Source organism: Aphelocoma coerulescens, unplaced genomic scaffold, assembly GCF_041296385.1.
Source record: "Aphelocoma coerulescens isolate FSJ_1873_10779 unplaced genomic scaffold, UR_Acoe_1.0 HiC_scaffold_56, whole genome shotgun sequence".
Lineage (NCBI taxonomy): Eukaryota > Metazoa > Chordata > Aves > Passeriformes > Corvidae > Aphelocoma > Aphelocoma coerulescens.
This window is the reverse complement of record NW_027183905.1, coordinates 824,487-848,915: the sequence shown is the minus strand read 5'-3', so window position 1 is coordinate 848,915 and position 24,429 is coordinate 824,487. Positions and strand designations below refer to the sequence as shown.

The following is a 24,429-nucleotide window of genomic DNA, read 5'->3' as shown; positions in this document are numbered from 1 at the left end:
CCCTCCGAGGTACCTTCCACCCGAATACTTGTGGAACCCACAGTTCTTGACAAATTACACAGCGAAACACTACCCATGGGCTACAACCACAGCTATCCCTTGGGCAGGGCAGCTCCTTTAAAACGGGCTTTTGCCTTCCACATCTCCTATTTCTAGGCATATAACTTCACTACTTAAAAAAAAGGCTTGTTAGTTTTAAAAGTCTCTGGATAAAAGCAGGCTTGTTAATCAAAAATAGCAAAAAAAACTTATTAGTCATTAGAGGAAAGGGAAAAAACCAACTTGTTAGCTTTAAAATCACTAGAAAGGAAAAACAAACTTATTAGTTTTAAAATAGGAACTAAGTCTATAAGTTTAAGGGTTCACTAAAAAAACTAACAAAATTCATAACACACTCCCACACTCCACCACTTAAAAAAGCCCTCCTTTTTATTCAAATCTAAAAGATTCGCACAGAACACAAAACCACAACACATTCAAGTGTTTCAAACAATTCACTCAAAACTCTTATACCAACAATTTCAAACTTACAAAGCCCACTGCCAGCCTTTCGCAACCCTGAGCAAATATTCTGCTGGGGTTTCGCAAGGCTCCGCTAAAATCTGACGAGCTAGCAAGTTCCAGCTTGTGCTGCCGCCTCACTCACTCTGCTGAATGGAGGGGGGTTTAGCTTGCGCTGCTGAGCGAGTGGGGGGGGTTTTAGCCTCGGACCCGCGCTACATGCTACGCCGCTCTGCCTCGCCACTAAAGTTAAAAGTATTAGCCCTTCGTCTGGATGTTACCCCGCACCAAGCTACCAAATTTAAACTCACTTACAATCAAACTTTTCAAAATATACTAAAAACTTACAAAACAAAAATCCAAAGCTACAAACTAAAATCACCCCGGCTGGTCGCCAAAGTGACACTGGGCGTAGTTTCAAACTAACTCTGCTCACTCCTTTAAACACAAATTTAACAACTTTTAAATGCATAATTACCACTTTTATTCACTAATACCTTAATCCAAATCTCACCACCACCATTCACACAACTCAAAGCTCACTCACACTATTAATTCCTTTCTTACAACACACTCCAAACACAAAAAAAATCCCTCCACTCTCTTGAGCACAGAAATCCTTCCACTAACTCAACAAACACAAACTTTTTAAAACCTTTTTTTTCACACAAATACGTGGCTAATCCGCTCCAAATACACACAAATCAAAACACATACAATACAAACTCTTGCAAACTAAAACTCACACACAACGCGTTGCTAATTCACAGTTCAAGTACACCCTTTTGGCATAACCCACCGTACCACTACAGCACTTGCGCAGCCCAGGGGGTCCGTACTCTTTGACCCGAAGAGGCCCCTGTAGACCTGCAGCGCTTCCCTAACGCATGCGCATAGCACTCCAAGATGGAATCAGTCTCCCTCTCTGTTTGCCGCTCGTATCCAAAACTACAAGCCAATGCTGCTTTTAAGCCACGGACCAGACCGGAGCCGACAGCACTACCGCCCATACTCCTCTGGTGTGCAACCGCGCGGTCCTCGCCCCCCTCTATGAGAATGAACCAAGCCGGAGTTCTTGCAGCCGCTCGAACTCTGCAGCCACATGCGCCGCACGGCCACCCACACTGCGTGGCCAGTTGTCCTCCACGAGAGACCACAGGCACCACCCCTGTACCTCATTTCCCGCCCCAGGAAACAGAGGCAATTCTACTCCACTTACGGGAGATGAACCTTTGGAGCCATTACCAGCTCCGCTAAAATTACTATACTTTCTGCGGACACTTACAACCAAACTCTCCCAGGCTTTCACTTCACACAGGGCGTCCCGCTGTGTCTTACAAGCTGCCTTCTTTGAGGTACTCTTTATTTTTATAAACATACCTCTTTGTCTGTGGTTATGGCAGGTCCTGGTCTCTCCCCAGGGTGTCAGAGGATCAAGGAGCCCCCTCTCCCCAAAATGCAGAGCGCGCGCCCAAGCAGGGTCCCCAGACCCTTGGCCCCATGGCCAGATAGGGTAGACTCCTGGCTGGCTCACCAAAATGATTTACCAAAATATGAATATTGATCTGTCTTGCTTTGAAAGACAGGTGTCTGCCTAAGGAAGGCAGGAGCCTCCCTTGGAATGGAAGATGCAACCCCCCCTTCCCTCCAAATTATTATAATTTTGAAATCAAGGGGCTTTCAGGCAAAGATATGGGAAACAGGAATAAGAGTTCTTTACTTATATATATATATACACATATATATAACAAGGCAGGAAAAAAACCCAACTGATTTAAATGACAGAGTCAGATATGACCTGACCCTGTTAGTCAGAGTAGCAGTAGCAGTCCGATAAGGTGGTGGCTGCAGTCCTCCTGAAGTGAACAGATGTGGTTCTGTTGAAGCGGTGATCCTGTGTAGAAAGATCTGGTCTTCCTCAGAAGGTCCAGTGTATGTATGTATCGAGTGTATGTAGCTCTTGTCCTCTGGAAATCCAGTGGGAAAGGCTGCCTGTAGTCTTCAAAAATCAAAGTTTATATCCAGGATGGGATGCTTGGTTTCTCCATCTGGGTGGAGCATCTCACAATGGAATGATGAGTCATGAGACAAGGCACTGATTGGCCTTTAACAGGACATAGTCTTGAGGGAGGAGGCAGGGAGCACTGCCCCACCTGGTTTTAACAGCTCATGAAGATGGTGATAGAATACATGCTTGTGGGCACATCTTACATTGTAACCTAGGACATAATCCACCCCGTAGTCTATTACCATCTACATCATACCCAAATCAATACCCTCTTACAGATATCTATACATATATACACAATAACACCTTACACACAGTTTGCACTTAAAATTAGGCCTCCTTGTGGTACACAATGGGTTTTCCCCATCTTTCTGCATTACCCACCAAGTGCAACCTGGTCCCTGAGCGAAGACAGCCCCACAGATGGGTTTGTCTTTGCTCGAGGCAGAACTAACCCAAACAGTTTTTCCAAGCATACCTCTCATGTGCAGCACTGGAACCTTATCCCTGTCTGTTGTTTGTAGGGGTTCGGATTGGGCAGGGCCTGCTCGGCTGGTGGAGCCTCGGGTGTTAACTAACCAGGTGGCTCTTGCTAAATGCACCTCCCAGTTTTTGAAACTCCCCCCACCCAGTGCCTTCAAGGTGGTTTTAAGCAATCCATTACATTGCTCAACCTTCCCAGCTGCTGGTGCATGGTAAGGGATGTGGTACACCCACTCAATGCCATGTTCTCTAGCCCAGGTGTTTATAAGGCCGTTCTTGAAATGAGTCCCATTGTCAGACTCGATTCTCTCAGGGGTACCATGCCTCCAAAGGACTTGCTTTTCAAGGCCCAGGATGGTGTTCCGGGCAGTAGCATGAGGCACAGGGTAGGTCTCCAGCCATCCTGTGGTGGCTTCTACCATTGTGAGCACATAGCGCTTGCCTTGGCAGGTTTGAGGCAGTGTGATGTAATCAATCTGCCAGGCCTCCCCATACTTGTAATTGGACTACCGCCCACCATACCACAGGGGCTTCACCCGCTTGGCCTGCTTGATCGCAGCGCATGTCTCACAGTCATGGATAACCTGGGAGATACTGTCCATGGTTAGATCCATCCCTCGGCCTTATGCCCACTTATAGGTGGCATCTCTGCCCTGATGGCCTGAGGCATCATGGGCCCATCGAGCTAGGAACAACTCTCCTTTATGTTGCCAATCCAAGTCTATCTGGGACACCTCTATTTTCGCAGCCTGATCTACCTGCTTGTTGTTATGATGTTCTTCATTAGCCCAGCTCTTGGGGACGTGAGCATCTACATGACGGACTTTCACAGATAGCTTCTCTACCTGAGTGGCAATGCCTTTCCACTCCTCAGCAGCCCAGATTGGTTTTCCTCTGTGCTGCCAGTTTGCCTTCTTCCACCTTTACAGCCGACCCCACAGAGCACTGGCTACCATCCATGAATCAGTGTAGAGGTAGAGCTTTGGCCACTTCTCTCTTGCAGCAATGTCAGGAGCTAATTGGACAGCTTTGAGTTCGGCAAATTGGCTCGATCCACCTTCTCCTTCAGTAGCCTGTGCAACTTGTCATGTGAGGTTCCATACAGCGGCTTTCCATTTCCGGCTAGAGCCTACAATTCGGCAGGAACCATCAGTGAAAAGGGCGTATTGTCTTTCACTCTCTGGTAGCTTGTTATATGGTGGGGCTTCTTCGGCACGCATCACCTGCTCCTCTTCTTCTTCAGATGATAACCCAAAAGTCTCACCTTCTGGCCAGTTCGTAATTATTTCCAAGATCCCAGGGTGACTTGGGTTTCCAATTTGGGCGCGCTGCGTGATGAGGGAAATCCATTTGCTCCAAGTAGTGTCGGTGGCGTGATGCATGGAAGGAACCTTTCCTTTGAACATCCACTCCAGCACTGGTAGTCAGGGTGCCAGGAGGAGTTGTGCCTCTGTGCCGATTACTTCTGAGGCAGCTTGGACTCCTTCATAAGCTGCCAAGATTTCCTTCTCTGTGGGGGTGTAGTTGGCTTCAGACCCTCTGTAGCTTCAGCTCCAGAATCCCAGTGGTCGGCCCCGAGTCTCACCAGGCACCTTTTCTGCCAAAGGCTCCAGGAGAGACCGTTGTTCCTGGCTGCAGAGTAGAGCAAAAGCATGTTCTTCACCTCTGGTCCTGTCCTGACTGGGCCAAGGGCTACTGCGCGAGCGATTTCTTGCTTGATCTGGGCGAAGGCTTGCTGCTGTTCGGGGCCCCAGTGGAAATCGTTCTTCTTTCGGGTAACCAGGTAGAGAAGGCTCACGATCTGGCTGTACTCGGGAATGTGCATTCTCCAGAAACCTATGGCGCCTAGGAAAGCTTGTGTTTCCTTCTTGTTGGTTGGTGGAGACATTGCTGTGATCTTATTGATGATCTTGGTGGGAATCTGATGCTGTCCATCTTGCCACTTTACTCCCAGGAACTGGATCTCTCGGGCAGGTCCCTTGACTTTGCTCTTCTTGATGGCGAAACCAGCTTCCAGGAGAATTTGGATGATCTCTCCTTTCTCAAATACCTCTGAGGCTGTGTTCCCCCACACAGTGATGTCATCAATGTACTGCAGATGTTCTGGAGCCTCACCCTCTTCCAGTGCAGCCTGAATCAGTCCATTGCAGATGGTGGGACTGTGCTTCCAGCCCTGGGGCAGTCGGTTCCAGGTGTACTGCACGCCCCTCCAGGTGAAGGCAAATTGAGGCCTGCACTCTGCTGCCAGAGGAATGGAGAAAAATGCATTGGCAATGTCAATAGTGGCGTACCACTTCACTGCTTTGGACCCCAGCTTGTACTGGAGCTCCAACATGTCTGGCACAGCAGCGCTCAATGGTGGAGTCACTTCATTCAAGCCACAATAGTCCACAGTCAATCTCCATTCCCTGTCAGACTTGTGCACAGGCCAGATGGGGCTGTTGAAGGGTGAGTGGGTCTTGCTGGCCACCCCTTGGCTCTCCAGCTCACGGATCATCTTGTGGATGGGAATCACAGCATCTCGAGTTGTCCGGTACTGTGGTTCTGTTTGCTCTTACTGCCATAGTTATTGCTGTTTGTTTGCCTTGTTATACACATATAGATAGTAAAGAACTGTTATTCCTATTTCCCATCTCTTACCTGAAAGCCCTTTAATTTCAAAATTATAATAATTCGGAGGGAAGGGGGTAGTAATTTTTTTTTTCTTTTGTTTCAACAGAGACTTTTGCCTTCCTTGGCAGACACCTGTCTTTCAAACCAAGACACCCCCAAAACCCTTGAATCATCCCTCAATAGGACCCTGGAGAGGAGGGAACCCCAGGAGCCATGGGACCCTGATGAGCCCAGGGAAAGGAGAACCCAGAGCCCCAGAAGTCCAAACTGGAGAGATCAGAGAAGGAGAACTGCTGGGAGGGTTTTTTGTGCTGAGTCACGGTGGTTTGGGGTTTTACGGACACAAAAGCCCCAGAGACTTCCAGACACCAGTCACCCTTGGCTGTGTCCCCACAACTTTTCCATCCATGTCATTGTCCCCCACATCTCTATCCATGCCCGTGGCCCCCCATGTCCCCACAAATGGCCATGTTCGCGTCCATGTCCACATGTCCCTGTGTCACTCTTGATGCCTATGTCCCATCCATGTCCATGTCCTGCAATGTCCCCACCCATATCTCAGTTCAATTTCTTTATTTTTACTCCAATTTCGGGGGTTTTTAGAAGATGAAGAGAAATGAAAAAAAAACTAATGCCAAAAGAAAAGGATTTCCGTGTCCGTGCTGGCTGTGGATCCACACGCTTGGGTGGGAGGGAAGAACCTTTTTTGGAGGGGTTTCCACCCCACTGTCTCCATAATCTTGGTCTTCGCCTCAGTCCATCACAATTTGGCCGTGGAAGACGCCCTTGGGCAAGAGAAAATTGGAATCGTGTAATAACTGATTGGAAAAGACTTCCAAGACCATCCAGTATTCCTGGATGCCACAGGAAGAAAAGATTGAACGGAAAAGATTATTTGGGGTTGAAAGTCAACAAATCTGCTTTCCCCAATGAATTCCCGATGTCAGTCTGCATCCTGAGGGATGTTCCTGCCCCTGGGTCCCCATCCAGGTGCCCACGGGGAGCCAGGAAGATGTGGAGACCCCAGCCAGGTGTCTTCCCAACATGGATCACCAGGACAACAGATCACCAGGGCTCTGCCCAGCGGGGTCACTGGGGATCATCCAACGCCAACCCTCCCATTGGGGATGGAGCTGGAGCAGCACATGAAGCTCTTCCCGCACTCGGGGAACCCGCAGGGCTTCCCTTAGTGGTGCCTGTGTTGGTGTCGGGTCAAGTGAGAGCTCTGTGAGAAGCTCTTCCCACACTGGGGACACTCATAGGGCCTCTCCCCGGTGTGGATGCGCTGATGCTTGACAAGGTGGGAGTTGTGTTTGAAGCCCTTCCTGCAGTCGGGGCAGCGGAAGGGCCTCTCATCCGTGTGAATGCGCTGATGTTTGAGGAGATCGGAGCTGGTCTGAAACCTCTTCCCACACTCAGAACACTCAAAGGGCCTCTCCCCGGTGTGGGTGCGGTGGTGTGCCCTCAGGTCAGAGCTAAGTCCGAAGCTCTTCCCACATTCCAAGCATCCATAGGGCCGTTCCCCGGTGTGAACCACCTGGTGCTGGATCAGCTGAGAGCTGCTGGTGAAGCCCTTCCCACATTGCCCACACTTGTAGGGCCTCTCCCCAGTGTGGATCCTCTGGTGCTGGATCAGGCCAGAGCACTGCCTGAAGCTCTTCCCACATTCCAAGCACTCGTAAGGCTTTTCCCCAGTGTGGATCCTCTGGTGATGGATCAGGCTGGAGCTCTGGCTGAAGCTCTTCCCACACTCCCCACACTCATAGGGCCTCTCCCCAGTGTGGATCCTCTGGTGCTGGACAAGGTGGGAGCTCCGGCTGAAGTCCTTCCCACATTCCCCACACTCGTAGGGCTTTTCCCCAGTGTGGATCCTCTGGTGTTCCCTCAGCTTGCAGTTCCACCTGAAGCCCTTCCCACATTCCAAGCACTTGTGGGGCTTCTCCCCAGCCTGAGGCTCCTCCCCCAGCTCCAAGCTCTGCCTGGATCTCAGGCCGCCTTCCCAGCACAGGGGGGCTCTTTCCTCCTTGAATCTCCCTGGGCTGCATTTGCAGCTCCTCCTCGTGCGGCATCTCCGGGGCTTTTCCTCCTCCTCCATCTGTCCACAGCTTGGGAATGACAAATCCTGGTTTGGGGGGAGAAAAAAGGGGTGAGCACCTTGGGCTGGAGGTTCCTCCAGCCAGAGTCTATGACCAGGCATCTTGTGTCTGTAAAAACCTCCAAAACACCAAGATTCAGCCCAAAATTCCCCCAAACATCAAGACACAGACCCAAAACATCAAGATTCAGTCAAAACCTGCGCCAAAATATAAATATTCAGCCCCCACAAAAAAAACAAAGCACCCACATGGAGCCCTCAGAAACACCAAGATTCACCCCTGGGAAAATCGTGGATCCCCCTCCCTGCTCACCTGCTGGATGGAGGGGGGCAACGCTCCTGGGGCTGGGGGGAGGCTACAGATACAGCGAGTGCTGGAACCTTGGGGTGCCTCCTCTTCCTGATTCGCCTCCTCCTCCTGTGTCCCTACTCTTCCTCACACTCCTCTTCCTCACACTACTCCTTCTCCTGCAGAATCCCACCTGCTGCTCCCACGGGCATCGTTTCACCATTCTGGTCTCCAGCCCTGCTCCTCCAGCCTTTCTCCTGCTCCCCCCAGGCCCAGCACCCAGCCCTGGCTCGCTCTGCCCCCCAGAGCTCTCGGATCGCACAGCACGAGCAGCGATGCAGCTGCGGCAGCTCGGGCTGGGGCAGCGCTGGGCTCTCGGCCGCTCCTGCCCGCACTCGGCCCCCGCCGCAGCCACTTCTGCCAGCACAGCACGGCCCGGCCCGGCCTTGGCGCTCCCCCCCTCCCACCTCCCCAAATTCCCCTGGCGGGGGGCGCCAAGGCCGGGCCACACGTGGGCTCCAGCTGGGGAGCGCCGGGCGCTGCGGCTCTGCCTGGCAACTGCTGAGTCACCAGCGCCGCGCCTTCTGATTGGCTGAGCGCTGCCTGAGGGCCGCGCCTGCACCAAGGGGGGACACCCTGCTCCAGGGGGGATGTCCCGAAAACCGGGCACCCCCAGCGAACCAACAACACCAACGCCTCCTTACAAACACATGCTCTGAATCTGCTCGGACACAGCCACACGCACTTGCACACAAGCAAGTGACAGCACAAACCAGCAGCTCCACAAAATGGCACTGACTGACACACACTGCTGCTCAGCCAAGCTCCTGCTCAATTCCTCAACTTCCAGAACAACAACAAAGCCTGAACAGAACCATGGACATCGTTTCCTATACAAAAGGGGACAATGCTGAGGCAGTTTGCACACTCTCCCAGAGCTAATTAAGGACATGGACACCCAGCAGGGGTAAAAAGGGAATTCGAGAAGGGGTCTCAGCAACAGGGGACGGATGGTGTTGGTGTGCTGGGAAGGGATTGGTTGAAGGGAGTGTGCAGGAATATGGTTAAGGCAAACAGCAGCAGGAGAAATCTATGTGGTAAGAAAGAAAAAGAAAGATGGAAAAGAGGAGGAAGAGAAAAAAGTGAGGACTGGGATGCTTTTCAGCACTGTCTTATGCTCAAATTTTGCCAGCTGATCCAGATCTTTTGTATCCCCAGTTTCCAGGACAGGGAAAGAAGGATGTTCATGATTTCAGGGCATTTCTCTGTAGTTGGGCGTGTCAGGACCGGGCGCAGAGGTGCAGGATTGGGAGCATGGGCTGGGGGTCTGTGGGGAGCTGCGGGGCCGGGCCGGGGCTGTGGGGCAGCCGGGGCTCAGCGCCGGGCACTGCCTGACCGCAACACCCCCCGGGCAGGGCTGGCAGTGGCCCCCAGCCCCCAGGAGGCTGTGGGAAGGGGGTTGCAAATTTTTTTCCCCTCCATTTCAAGGGAGACTCTTGCCTTCTTGGAAGACACCTGTCTTTCAAACCAAGACACTGTCTCTTGTGAAATCTCTTCAACAGGAAGCTCGGCTGGCACAGACCCTGCCTTGGGACTTTACTGTCCACAGCATCCAACCAGGACTTTGGGTCCTGCCTAAGGAGTGCAAAGAAGCACCAATGGCAGTGAGAAATGGGTGATCGATACTTAACTCATGCAAGCAGAGTTAACTATAAAGAGACAGCAAATGTTAATCACAAAACCTAAGCAGCAGGATTCACCTTAATCTTGTCAAGATAAGAGGAACAAGAATCTGTTTGAAACAAGCACAGAGACCACTGAATCATCCAGCGAAGAACTCTGCATGCTCCAGAAAGAAAGGTGAAAAGTGCATTGTGATGAAGAGTACTGATCTTCATCAGAAAGACCCCCGAGAAAGAAGAGGAGCCTTCCCCAGTGCGACCAAAAGGGTACACAGTACATGCATGGCATGTATGCTAATGATATTAATGACTTCAGAGAAGTCATTTGTATAACCACTCCTATCCCGAGGAATGTGATGAATATTCATGCATTTCATCCATAATACTGGACGGTATGGAGTACTGGTTATGTGTGTTACGAGGAGAGATCCTCCATGCACCCGGCGCTGAATAAAAAAAAACCCTGCTTCTTTGCCTCTGAAGTGTCTCCTGGCCCCATTGGGAGCAATTCACCTGGCACCCCGAGATGGGATCCTAACTCTCCCCGGCTGCCAGATCCAGGGGTAAGCAGACCTCCCAGTCGTGACCCTGAATTTTCAGGGGGAGCTCAGCTGTCCTTTGGCTCACAGCAGGAGCAGACAAGGACCATCTGCACCAAATTAAGGTATTCGCTACTTTTTAAAAAAAAGGAGAAATACACGTGGGTCCCTGGTTTGAGTCCCCGAGGGTGGGTTGAAAATCCCAAGGAGACTGGGTCTCCCAGAATTAGTCCCGGACAAAAGGAATGCTACCTTTAATGGATTGGAGGCCCTAGGGGTCAGACCCCACAGTCGTGCCATGTTGCTATTTTTTTTTTACTATGTCATTATGGGTTTTTATTATGGAAATTAGTGGGAGAATGAGAAGGAGTATAAATGAATGAATATAAATCTTTTCTGCTTGGTGTTTTGTATGGAGTTGTAAGGCTCCTGTTATGTGGTGCTTGTGCGGAGCTGAAAGTTTCCTGGTTGGAGGGGTCCTTGTGCCTCTTGTGTTTTGTTGTGAAAAGCCAAAATTGGCAAGTTTCAGTCCTGAAGCCAATTCTGCAGCTCCTATCCTGTGGGGAACCCCCCACCAGTCTGTGGTTTATTGTGGAGAACTGGAACTGGCAGGTTCTAATCCTGAGGCCAGTTCTGCAGCTGCTGCCTTGTGGGGATGGTGGTGTCCCTATGCAGGCCCAGGTATTTATCATGCACCATCGTCTGTGATGGCTGTAAGAAAACTTCAGGGGATAATGTCCGTCCTGGGTGACCAGTGCAAAGAAAATGGTTTTTTGTCCTTCCTTGGTTCATTTGTTAGTCACCTCTCTACTCCTTCGGAGGACTTGATAAAAGACAAAAAAAAAAAAAAAAGCAACTCAAATGCCTGATTCACAGACTGCAACTCTTGCAAAACTTTTAAAAGCAGTCTCACTCCCTCCACTGAGCAATCAATTGGAAGAAACCCCACTGAAAACCTGTGGGAAACAAGAAAAGTGGTGCAACAAGCACTTCATAGAATAAAAGCTAAAACTCCACCTGAATAAATTAATGCAATTAACAACTTGTTTCACTAAGACTCTAAGACTTTTTTTTCAGGGAAGTTTGTTTCTTTTCTCTTTTGTAGGAATGTCAAACATCCCTGCATCTAAGAAAGCAGTTTGAGAGCAGAGAAACTGCAAGCAGCAAAATCACACCTAAATGTGATAATCATTGCTTCACTGTCACTTTGTGTTAGCCCCAAAAAGTTTTACTTCTTTTTAATTATCGGTCTAGTGGCCCAAATTTTCACTTTTGTTTTATAGGAGTCTACCAACAGCTGGGATGGAGCTGCATGAAAACCAATGAAATATAAAGTGTCACCATAATTGCTCGCATTGTCAGTTGGTTAATGTTTGTAAATTTGTGTTTTCATTACAAGTGACTTGGTGAAAGATCAAATAGAAGTTAAAGCATTCTACATATTCTTGAGTTTGATTTTTCTCTAACTTGTTTTGTCTTTTTACTGAAAAAATGCTGTAGCTAAGCTCTTACCAATGTATGATTTGTCTCAACTAATTTTATCCTGAGAGTTGGTATAAGAATTGATACCTATTTGAAATCATACAAATATGTTCTAACCTCCCCCGTTCTGTCTCAGAAGACTTCAAAATTATTATAATTTGGTTACATTTTTTTGATTTACTAATTAGTGAATTAAAGAATCTTGACAAAACACAAGCAAATGCTACATGTTTGACTGAATCCCCCCCTTCCTAAGCCAGGAGGCATAGCCATGGGCTGCAGATAGGACATGAATAAAATACAGAAAAGCTTTCTACCAGCTCTCACACTAAAGTGCTGTTTGATCTCATGCCATATGTCTTAAGAAGGTATTTTATCTTTGCCTCACTCCACCTATTTATAGCACATTCTGCAATCTCAGACAGGGGTGCAGAATGTGATGAAGGCAATTTATTCACTAAAATAATAATAATAATAAAAAAAGGCAACTTGAGGTAATAAAACTAAGTTTGAAAGAGAATTTATTTCATTCTTAATCCCACCAACAGTAAAGCCCCAGTTTCTAGTTTGTGTCAAGATTACATTACAACACTGCTATAATCTGTCTCCTGGAAAACAGAGCATAGCCCTGATGTAAAGATGTTTGCATGAGAACATTTTGTATGGAAATGTTTTATGTCTTAGTTTGTATCATAAAAACTAATCCTTCATAATGTATAAAATTATCCAGCAGAGTAAGAATATTATTATAACAAAAACTGTAAAAAGAAGCTACAGCCAAAGAAGCCTCCTAAAGACACCTGACTAGGACTTTAAACTGTAAGTTAAATCATTAAGATTAGATAAAGGGAAACCCATTCTTTGATCATCTCAGGCCTGGGGAAAAAACCAAACAGACAAACAAGACTGAAAAAAGAGAAATACCCATAGATAGTGAAATAACAGATCAAGTGATCCCACCAGTATGGGATGTTGGAATTCCAGAGAAATCAAAACAGGCTCCCCCAGTGATTACTGAACTACTCAAAGGGGCACAACCAGTGTCAGTCAAACAATATCTGCTAAGGCATGAAGCACGAGTGGGTATAAAACCAATAATTACTAAATTTATTGATCAAAGGTTGTTGCGAGAGTGTAGGTTTCCCTACAATGCCCCAATTCTACCAGTAAAAAAGCCAAATGGACCTGAGGGCAATATCAAAAACACTGCACCCCGTAGTGGCCAATCCTTTCACTCTACTTACAAAATTACAAAGTGACTGGGTGTGGTTCTCAGTTTCAGATTTAAAGGATGTTCTCTTTTGTCTGCCATTAGCTAAAAATGCCTTTGAAATTATTGCCTTTGAATGGGAAAACTGCAAAGCAGGGAGAAAAAGCCAACTTACACGGACTGTATTGCCACAAGGATTCAAAAACAGCCCACCAATATTTGGAGGTCAATTATCCCAAGAACTGGAAGCCTGGACACAGCCATGTCTTGGTTTGAAAGCCAAGGAAGGCAGGAGCCCGCTTTGGAATGGCAGATATAACCCCCCTTCCCTCTGAGTTATTATAATTTTGAAATTAAGGGGCTTTTAGGCAAAGATGTGGGAAATAGGAATAACAGTTCCTTACTATTATATATCTATATGTGTATAACAAGGCAAACAAACAGCAATAACTCTGGCAGTAACAGCAAAGAATCACAAACCCAGTCCCAGCCTTCTCGGCTGTCAGGCCCTTTCCCCTCGGGTGCAGTTCCGCTCGCAGCCGGCAGGGGCGCTGGCGGCTCCCGGTGAGCAGGGCAGGTGCGATGGTTCCCCCGCGGCTGCAGGGGGCGCTCCGGAGCGAGCTCGGGGAGCACGCGGCACTGGTGGCCTGGGATCCTGGGAAGGGGTGGAACAAAGAAGTTTCACAAACCCCTGGGCAGCCGATCCCGGTGTCAGGCCAGACCCCTTGGGAACAGCAGGCTGGAACAGCAGGGACGAGCACAAATCCCTGGTAGCAGATGAGATGTATCCAAACAGGGAACCCCCTGGAGGTCTGGGCAGGCAGGGTGAGCATGGCTACAATGTAGCGAAGGCTCAAAGCAATGGCGGGGCAGGGTGGCCACAGCCCGGCTCCTAGCGGGGCAGGGAAAGCGGGCTTTGGGATCCCAGGGCTTCTACAGCAGAAGGAAAAAAAAGTAGCCTAAGAAAACAGCCTCCCTCTCTGTCTAAACCCTGAGACCGACTACCCCCACACACTCAGGTGAAAACAAAAGAGTAGCCAGATGTGCCCCACCCCGTAGGCAGCTCTTGTTTTTCTTAAGTACCCAGCCATTTGCTCCCCTAGCAACATGTATGGGCAAAATTCCTTTAACAGAAGAAAAACCAAGAGAGCTCCTAAAACCCCAACAGGCCACCTGGGGAAGGTACACTCCTGCAGTACGTTGATGACCTACTGATAGCAACAAGGACCCATGAAGACTGCAAGAACTGGACTGTAAGTCTTTTGAATTTTTTGGGACTAAGTGGATATAGAGTCTCCCCTGAAAAGGCTCAGCTAGTCCTCCAGAAAGTTACATATCTGGGGTATGAACTGGCAGGAGGGGAGAGAGCACTGGGCAGATGTCACTAAACCTTTTCTGTTGTTTTCACATGAGACAAGGACTGGCACTGGGACTTTTGGCACAGAAGCTGGGACCATACAGAAGGCCAGTGGCTTATTTCTCCAAGCAGCTGGACGTGGTCAGCCAAGGATGGCCCCCTGCCTGTGTGCAGTGGCAGCTGTGGTCCTGAACATAGAGCGTTATAAATGAAATTGGTAATTTGTACTTGTGTATATAAATGTATATATTAATAGTACAAATAAAAACGCCTAACCCCAGGCCAGGGACGGAGAAAATTTTGCAAGCCTTGGCAGCAGCAGAGAAAACAATACGGCCAGGAACTAATCAGCATACGAAAAAGTCAGTCTCTGGGTGGAGGTAGACCTTATCTGGAGCGATTAACACCACACCTGGGCCATGACCTGGATGATGATGAAACTGATTAACATCTCAGTGTCGTTAAAGGAGTACCCCATTCCAGGAACTAAGAATAACTGTTCCAGGAATCGGAGATGAACCATTCATCATCCAAGATGGACAACTCATCAGACCCAGAAAATGCTTTGTGCAGTCCAACTTCGGGACATGAGAACATCATGAATATGCTAAATTGCGAGAAGAATAGAATTAATTCGGACTCTGCCCAAGAACTGTATAAGAAGGAACCAGCCGAAGCGACATTCGTGAACTTGGGGATCTGACGCAATAGAGGTCAGATCTGTGTTCACTCAGCACCGATCCCGGGCTCAGGGCTGACCTTTTTCCAATCGTGGCTTTCTGTGTGACTGATTTTTTGGCTGCGGAATAAAATCTATTTCTTTATTAAATTTAATTTGGCTGAATTTCTTCACTTCAAATGGTGACCCCGACGTGATCTGATCTGGGGTATCGCTGACCCTCTCTCCGTCCGGGAGGCGCTCCGCTGATTCTAGCGGCCTGGTAGGATAGGTGGGTTCTGCGAACCAATCGGACCACCGAACTAAATTCAGACCAGTGCCATGTCGAAAAAGGGGGGATAAAAGGAGCTCTCGGGGAACTCAAGGCGGGATCCAGGGTAGGATCTCCGGAGCCACGGCATAAGGTGTTTCACTCAGAAAACTCTACGTGCATGAAGAACCCACACAGGAAAAGGAACCGTAAGTATTGCGTGGTTGAGTGAAGGGTGATCGAGCGTGTATGAGACGTGATATTATCACAAAGCAAGTGGGGACCCCAAGATCGCAGTTCCTCTCTCCCGCGAGGGAAGAGGTTGGTCGCGGGGGAAGCGAACGAAATGGGATAGAACCCCATTCCACACGTCTAACCCGAATAACTTGGGACATTTGGAGGATCGATCACAGGAAGGCCAGAAGGGAAGGGGACGTCCCTACGAGTTCGGGGGATTGGTAATCCTTCTGGTCTCAGACTAGGTAGTCCAGGTAAGGAAAGTAAATACCGATTAAAAAAATAGGTACTGATTGAAGTCAAGAGCTGTTACCAGCGGAAAACCCCCAGAGCGGTTCACTGCGGGGCCAGTAAACTAGTGAGGAACAAAAAAGTAGGTACCGATTACAGTTTAAGAAAAGGAACGCTAGCGAAAAAATTCTTTTAGGAAAAATGGAGCAAAAGAAAAGCAAAGCCCAGAGAAAATCTTGAGAAAATCCGCGGAATGAAAAGAACCAGGTATACCTGAAATTCCCAGAGATAGTCCCTTAGGATGGATGTTAGAGCATTAGCGGGACTGTCCTGAGAGAAGCAAATCTAAAGAAAGGATGATATATTATTGTGTAGAAGTGTGGGGAGGTAAAGAGATAAGAGAACATCTAATTTGGCCCATGTGTGGCACCTTTGAGAAATGGACGTGCCAAGCCTTAAGCAAATATGTGAACACCAAAAATACTCATAGCGAGGAAGAAAAAGATCACGCTAAAATATGGGAGTTCGCTAAAACGGAGTTACTCCCAATAAAAACTCGTTTGGGTCTCGAAACCCAGAACGGAGAGTGGGATCCCTTAGATAACCTACCATCCCCATATTTGAACCCTCCGCACCAACCTGTGCAAATTCAGGGACCCCAAAGGGAAGGTGCAGCCGCGGTGCCGGGACAGGTTCTGGTACCGCAAATCTATCCCCCGCTTCCCCTCCACCCCCACTGCCAGCGGGAAGGGAAGATCTAGCTTCTCCGATTAAGGGAGCCCACTCCCCCCTGCCAGCAGAACACGACTTCAGACAAAGAAAGCTGGTGGAGATTATAGTGAAGGGGAAGAAGAGAAGCCTGAATTATTTCCCCTAAGAGAAGTACCAACAGCGCCAGGGGTTATAGGATTTGTAAACGTACTTATCAACACAGGGGATGTAAAGGCATTTAAGAAAGAAATGGGAAAGTTAATGGATGATCCCTTAGGGGTGGCAGATAGGTTGGATGAATTTTTAGGAACTAGTATTTATCCATACGAAGATATATGTGCGATGTTAAGATCATTGTTTGACCCTGAAGAACAGGAAATGATAAGACAAGCTGGGGTATGAGACTGGGAGCGCAGAAACCCACAGGGAACGCCAGGGACTCTGAAGTGGCCAATTCAGAGTCCCGGGTGGAATGCACAAACAGAGGAAGGGAGACGGAACATGGTCAACCTAAGAAATATGGTAATAGAAGGAGTGTGGGAGGCGGTACCCAGAGGACAGAACATGAGCAAAATGTTCAGGGAATGCCAGGGAAAAGATGAAACGCCTACTGAATGGCTAGAGAGATTAAGGCGAAATTTAAAAATGTATTCTGGGACAGACCCAAATTCTCCAATCAGGGAAGTCCTGTTAAAAATGCAGTTCGTAGCGAAATCATGGGAAGACATCAGGAGAAAACTTGAGAAAACAGATAATTGGCAAGAGAAAAGTTTACAGGAGTTACTCCGTGAAGCTCAGCGGACGTATATGAGGAGGGATGAAGAAAAACAGAAAGCACAGGCAGGGTATTGGTAGCCGCAGTAAGGGAAGCCCCGAAACAAGAACATACCCCAGACCCTGCAAGCTCAACACGGAATACTGAGTCACAGAGGAGGCAGTTTCCCATCCAGAGACAAAATTCAGAGAACCGGAGAAATACATCAGGGTGTTTTTACTGCGGTAAGAAGGGGCATTTTAAGAAAGATTGCAGAAAAAGAATGAAAGATGAGAGAATCTTTCAGGAAGACTAGAGGTGTCAGGGGCTTTTTAACCTGGGGTCCAGAACATCCCAAGAGCCCTTGATAAAATTGAAAATAAGACCCCAGAAACAAGAGCTGATGTTCCTAGTAGATTCAGGAGCTGAAAAAAGTACGGTTCAGCGGTTACCATCGGGATGTGTTAAGAGCAGAGAAACCATAATAGTAATCGGAGCTAAAGGAGAGCCCTTTAAAGTTCCAGTTATTAAAGATGTAGAAATAGAATCAGACACCAGGGTATGCCTGGGAAATATTTTATTAGTAGAGGAAGCAGATTATAATTTGTTAGAGAGAGATTTGATGGTGGCATTGGAAGTGAGTCTAATTGTTCAAGAGTCTCTGCTTGTAGTGAGTTTGTATAAACTGACAGCAGAGGATGAGAACAAAATAAATCCTAGAGTCTGGTACACAGGAGGGGAAGCTGGAAAATTGGAAATGATGCCCATTCGTGTTGAAATTGAGAGACCAGAAGATCCCATTAGGGTCAAGCAGTATCCTATCCCGATGGAGGGAAGAAAAGGGTTAAAACCAGTAATAGATGAGCTAATAAAAAGGGGAGCTCTAGAGCCTTGTATGTCCAGGCACAACACGCCTATCCTAGCAATACGAAAATCAGACAGGAGTTATAGATTAGTACAAGACTTCAGAGCAGTAAATGCAAGAACCAAAACCTTATTCCCCATGGTCCCCAATCTGTACACTTTACTAAGTAATATCTCCCCTAAGGATACCTGGTACAGTGTGATTGACTTGAAAGATGTGTTCTGCACTTGCCCCTAAGCTGAAGAAAGTTGGGATTATTTTGCTTTCCAGTGGGAAGACCCAGAGACTAATCGAAAACAGCAACTGAGATGGACCTCTTTGCCTCAAGGGTTTGTGGACTCACCAAATCTTTTTGGCCAGGCTCTTGAACAATTACTTAGCCAATTTGAACCTGTAAAAGGAACTAAATTGCTACAATATGTAGATGATTTATTAGTGGCAGGACCAATAGAGCTCGATGTAAAGGAAACTATGATAAGATTATTAAATTTTTTGGGAGACGGGACTAGAAGTCTCAAAACCAAAACTCCAATTTACTGAACCCGAGGTAAAATACCTGGGACATTGGCTGACTAAGGGAAAGAAGAAATTAGACCCCGAGAGGGTAGCAGGAATTGTAGCATTACCCTCCCCTTGTACAAAAGGAGAAACCAGACAGGTGCTAGGACTCGTGGGATACTGTTGACAATGGAATTAGAGCTACAGCAAAAAAGTAAAATTCCTGTATGAGAAACTGACTACCGATAGGATAAAATGGACAGAACAGGATGAAGTGGGATTTAAAGAACTGAAAGAAGCCCTCATGACAGCCCCTGTTTTGATCCTCCCAGATGTGAAAAAGCAATTCCAACTATTTGTAGATGTTAGCAATGATACTGCCCACGGAGTTTTAACCCAGGACTGGGCAGGAATTAGAAAACCAGTAGGATGTCTGTCGAAGCTCCTAGAGCCCGTGAGTCGGGGATGGCCTACCTGTTTACAAGCGATAGTGGCAGTGGTGTTCCTAGTGGAAGAGGCGAAAAAAGTTACTTTTGGAGCATCTTTAATAATACATACTCCCCACAGTGTTAGGAGTCTGCTGCATCAAAAAGCAGATAAATGGCGCACTGATGCCAGGCTCCTGAAATATGAGGCTATGCTGGTCCACTCCCATGAATTAGAACTTCGAACAACTACAGCACAGAACCCTGCACAGTTTCTGTATGGGGAAGCCCTGGAGACGCCCACCCATAATTGCGCTGAGATAGTAGAATTACAAAGATAAGGCCGGATCTGGAAGAAAAAGAATTAGAGGAAGGTGAAAAATGGTTTGTGGATGGTTCTGCAAAAGTGGTAGAAGGAAAGAGGAAGTCAGGATATGTGGTAGTAGATGACAAAACAGGGAAAGTAGTAGAGTCAGGACCTCTGAGTGCTAGTTGGTCGGCTCAGGCATGTGAATTATATGCCGTGTTGAGGGCATTGAAAAGATTGAAAGGGAAAAGAGGAGCAATTTTTACTGATTCTAAGTATGCTTTTGGTGTGGTACACACTTTTGGAAAAATTTGGGAAGAAAGAGGGTTGATTAACACCCGAGGACGAGGGTTGATCCATGGAGAAATAATAAAACAGATCCTAGACACTATTAGGGAGCCAGAGGCGATCTTGATAGTACACGTAAAGGGGTATCAAAAGGGAATGCAGTTTTGGACCCGAAGAAATAACTTAGCCGATAGAGAGGCAAAAAGCGCAGCTTTGTTACAGATAAGTGTCCCAGAGATTGAGGAAAGGGAGGCTAGGGAATACCCCCCATGCCCTTCCAAAAAGGAAACTGAGGAATATCTAAAAATGGGAAGAAAGCTAGAAAGAGGTAAGTAGAAATTACCTGACAGGAGAGAATTACTGCCTAAAGATTATAGTAAGAAAATTTTAAGGAGATTACACCAGCAAACCCACTGGGGGGCACGAGCCTTAGTAGAACAATTTTTAAGGTTTTTCGGATGTAAAGGAATTTCTGAGTTAGCCAAGCTGGAGGTACAAGGATGCATGACATGCCAAAAAGTAAACTGGGCTAGATCTCAACGAGCAGTGTTGTGAAGTCGCCCTGCAGCCTACCGGCCTTTTGAGAGAATTCAAGTAGATTTTACAGAGTTGTCTAAAGGGGGGAGGTATAAAAATCTGTTAGTATTAGTAGATAAATTAACACATTGGGTAGAGGCTTTTCCAACCTCTAGAACTACAGCCCAAACCGTATCAAAAATATTATTAGAAAAAATTATACCCCGATATGGTATAATAGATTATATAGACTCAGATCAGGGGACACACTTTACCTCAAAAATTATTAAGCAATTGGCCAAAACTCTGGGAATTCGACGGGAATATCACACTCCTTGGCACCCAGAGTTCGGGTCAAGTTGAAAGAATGAATCAGACACTAAAAGCTCAATTATCTAAATTAATGCTGGAAACAAAAATGTCATGGGTAAAATGTCTCCCCTTAGCCTGGTTAAATATCCGAACTATGCCGCATTCAGAGACAGGGCTGTCACCTTTCAAAATGTTATACGGGATGCCAGTAGGACACCCCGGGACAGAGGATGGACAAATACAACCATACCTAATAGAAATTAATGGAAATCTACAGGAATTGAGAAGGTGTGGGCTGGTAACTCAAAATTTACCTCTAGGATTCGCTATCCACAAGATACAACCGGGAGACAAAGTACTTATAAAAACATGAAGGGAGACCCCTCTCACACCTCACTGGGAAGGTCCTTTTCTCATCCTCCTAACCACAGACGTAGCAATTCAGACAGCAGAGAGAGGTTGGACGCACGCTTCTTGAGTGAAGAAAATAGAACTTCAAGAAGAGACACCTGAGTGGAGGATCACTTCTTCCCCAGGGGACTTAAAGATAAAACTGCGCCAGCCCAGCAAATGACCGGGAGGGACCAGATAAGTTGTATCGTAATTGCTTGTACATGTTACCCGTTTGTCTCTTCTGAGTGCGAATATTGTCACGAGGTTCGGGTTACTCATTGCCAAAGGGGCTATAGACCCAGAGGCTTGTGTACAAACTGTTTAGAAGAAGAACAAGACTTGACTAGCCGTGTCTTACAGCTTGCTACAAATTTAGGTATAATAGAATTGGATTCTTTAGAGTGGTATTGCCTATACAAAAACGGAGTAAGGGGAAAATGGGACTCTTTGGCACAGATTCTGACTGTCGAGTGTCACAGGTTTTAAATAAAGTACCCTGCGGGACTGACACAGTTAAACTCTCTAGGTGGCGTCTGTACAAAAGGTGGTATGCGGCTCGATCTGGCCACAGGATCCCAGGACAATATTCCTGCTGCCGAGAAGATCGTTTACCTCGCCGCTGGTAGCAACCCAGTGGGCGTAGGCACAGGCAGAGGGATGCATCTGTGGGGATTCCTGATGGTTCTGAGCCTACAGCCGGATAGCTGGTCCTACACTGAGGGGGAAAACCTCACCGAGAGGTGTAAGCTGTGTCTGCCAAGCCTCTTAAAGGAACAGGGTACGTATGAAGTCCCAGAGGTCTGTGAAATCAGAAAGAAAGGTGGGACATGTCATATAAACGGCACTCGATTCCAGATATGTAAAACAAATGGGGTAATTTTGTGCTACCCTCAAGTTTCAAGCTCTAAGCACGGGCAGTCAAGGGCACCTCCTATTAAAAGTAGACACCATCTTAATAAATATAAAAGAGAAGCCACACAAAAACCTATTCCAACTTGCAACCAATGTAATCAGACTGTTTGGATTGGAGGAAAAATGAAATCCATTTTTGTGGCCTACTTTCAGGTTAACAATCTGTGCTATGATACCTCTACATTAAGCATGTGTATTATGGGTGGAAAAACCTACTGGGTGGGGCAAAATTTTAAATATCAAAGTAAACTGACCCTGGGGAGTGAGTCTGTTATATTAGATCTGCTTGAAGAAACTGATGACAGGGCATGTTTGAAATATGACAAAACCTTCTGTTTCTCAAGAAACAAAGAGGGAATGGACCCAGAAAATATAATATCGTCAGAACTTAAAAGAAAAGAATCTGAAATGAGGAAAAAGAGGGTGGAACAAGAAAAATTGTTAACTCTTAGCAAACAGTATGATGAATTAGAGAAACAGTATAATGACTGGGGATTACCGGCCCCCAACCAAAATTTGTTCATAGATTTAATGCAGGAAATTGCCACCAAGCTAGGATTATCTAATTGTTGGATCTGTGGGGGACTAAAATCTGACGAAAAATGGCCTTGGAAGGGTGAAGGCTTAGCTCCAGAACAGCTCTTAAGGTAAGACGAGGGCCAAATCTCAAGGACCATACGAAGACCTGACGGGTGGGTCCTAGATCAATGAGTGATAGGGACCATTTGTATTAGCAAGGAAGGAAATGAATATACTGAGGTCGTGGGATATACTCCATGTATATGCACCCTCACCATAAATTCAAATAATAAAAGTAAAATCTGGCAACCAGAACCCCCTGCAGGCTATTGGAGTCAGAAAAAGGGAAAAGAATGTGAATGGAACAACCAAATCAGTCTATGCTGGCACAAAAGCCCTGGAGCTAACCCTTATCAATCCCTAGAAAATTTAAAAGATTACTGGCAGGAACCAGAGAATACAGAAGTAAAATGGAAAGCCCCCAGTGGTATATATTGGATTTGTGGGAAAAAAGCATATAGTGAGCTGCCTAGGAAATGGAAAGGCTCATGCACACTAGGAATGATTCGACCTTCCTTCTTCACGCTTCCCAGATCTGAGAGCCGTCTGTTAGGAGCTCCCTTATACAAGGCCCTGAACAGAAAGAAAAGAGAAATAAAGAAATACCTATAGCTGGTGGGAGTCAGAAATGGGGTGAAGAAGAATGGCCCGCGGAAAGAATAATAGAGTATTATGGTCCTGCAACTTGGGCCCAAGATGGGAGTTGGGGATACAGAACCCCAGCTTATTTGCTCAATCGTCTTATAAGGCTCCAAGTTGTTGTGGAGATAGTATCCAATCATACCTCAGATGCTCTAGAACTGCTAGCAAAACAACATTCCCAGATGCAAGCCTTTGTATATCAGAACCGAATCGCGTTAGACTGTTTACTGGCCGATGAAGGGGGAGTCTGTGGAAAATTTAATGAATCTGAGTGTTGTGTGGAAATTAATTACTATGGTAAAACTATAAGGGGGCTACCTGCTGAAATAAAAAAGGTGCACATGTCCCAGTTCAAAAATTGAATTCGATTTTACAAGCATCATGGTGGGATCGACTATTCGAGGGTGCATGGTGGAGGAAGGTAGTATTTTTCACCTTATGTTCAGTGGCTGGGATAATGTTCACCTTGCCTAATACCATGTTTTATTAGACTAATCCATTCAGTGGTACAAGGCATGCAGTTAGCGGCAATGCCCATAAATCCAGAACTAGCTGCGGGAAATTTAGGTAAAACTTCTAGGATCTCCAAAATTATGAAACTAGAAGAAAAATCAGAGAACAGCAGGGCAGCCAAGGCCCTATTAGAATTCGAAAAACAAATAAAAGTAAACAAGGTAAATTTATAAAAAAGGATTGAAAAACCAAGGGCAAAAAGATTTGTTAGCTGTTTATGTTCCAAGACCTAATGCCAGTGTAATAAAGTCAACTAGACTTAAAATTAAAAAGGAAGCATGAATTAATGTGTTCATATAAAAGGGGAGGGAATTGTTAAAAATGAAATTGGTAATTCGTGCTTGTGTATATAAATGTATATATTAATTGTACAAATAAAAATGCCTAACCCCAGGCCAGGGATGGAGAAAATTTCGCAAGCCTTGGCAGCAGCAGGAACTAATCAGCATACGAAAAAGTCAGTCTCTGGGTGGAGGTAGACCTTATCTGGAGCGATTAACACCACACCTGGGCCATGACCTGGATGATGATGAAACTGATTAACATCTCAGTGTCATTAAAGGAGTACCCCATTCCAGCAACTAAGAATAACTGTTCCAGGAATCGGAGATGGACCATTCATCATCCAAGATGGACAACTCATCAGACCCAGAAAATGCTTTGTGCAGTCCAACTTCGGGACAAGAGAACATCATGAATATGCTAAATTGCGAGAAGAATAGAATTAATTCGGACTCTGCCCAAGAACTGTATAAGAAGGAACCAGCCGAAGCGACATTCGAAGCGACATTCATGAACTTGGGGATCTGACGCAATAGAGGTCAGATCTGTGTTCACTCAGCACCAATCCCAGGCTCAGGGCTGACCTTTTTCCAATCGTGGCTTTCTGTGTGACCGATCTTTCGGCCATGGAATAAAATCTATTTCTTTATTAAATTTAATTTGGCTGAATTTCTTCATAGAGGAAGCTTGCAAGTTCACACTGGGCCAGCAGATAACTGTTTTTGTCTCTCACACAGTGTCAGCAGTGCTCACACAGAAAGGAAATCACTGGTTAA

General features: G+C 46.6%; 1 protein-coding gene across 1 annotated transcript in view; it reads right to left on the bottom strand.

The window, feature by feature from the left end:
* The window catches only part of LOC138101924 (zinc finger protein 135-like), a 46,315-nt gene that overhangs the window by 13,555 nt on the left and 8,331 nt on the right, over positions 1-24,429 (bottom strand). Inside the window, exon 2 of the mRNA XM_068999674.1 lies at positions 6,797-7,727. Coding sequence (XP_068855775.1) covers positions 6,797-7,700 — 904 coding nt within the window. The 5' untranslated portion in view covers positions 7,701-7,727. The remainder of the gene's footprint in view (positions 1-6,796; positions 7,728-24,429) is intronic.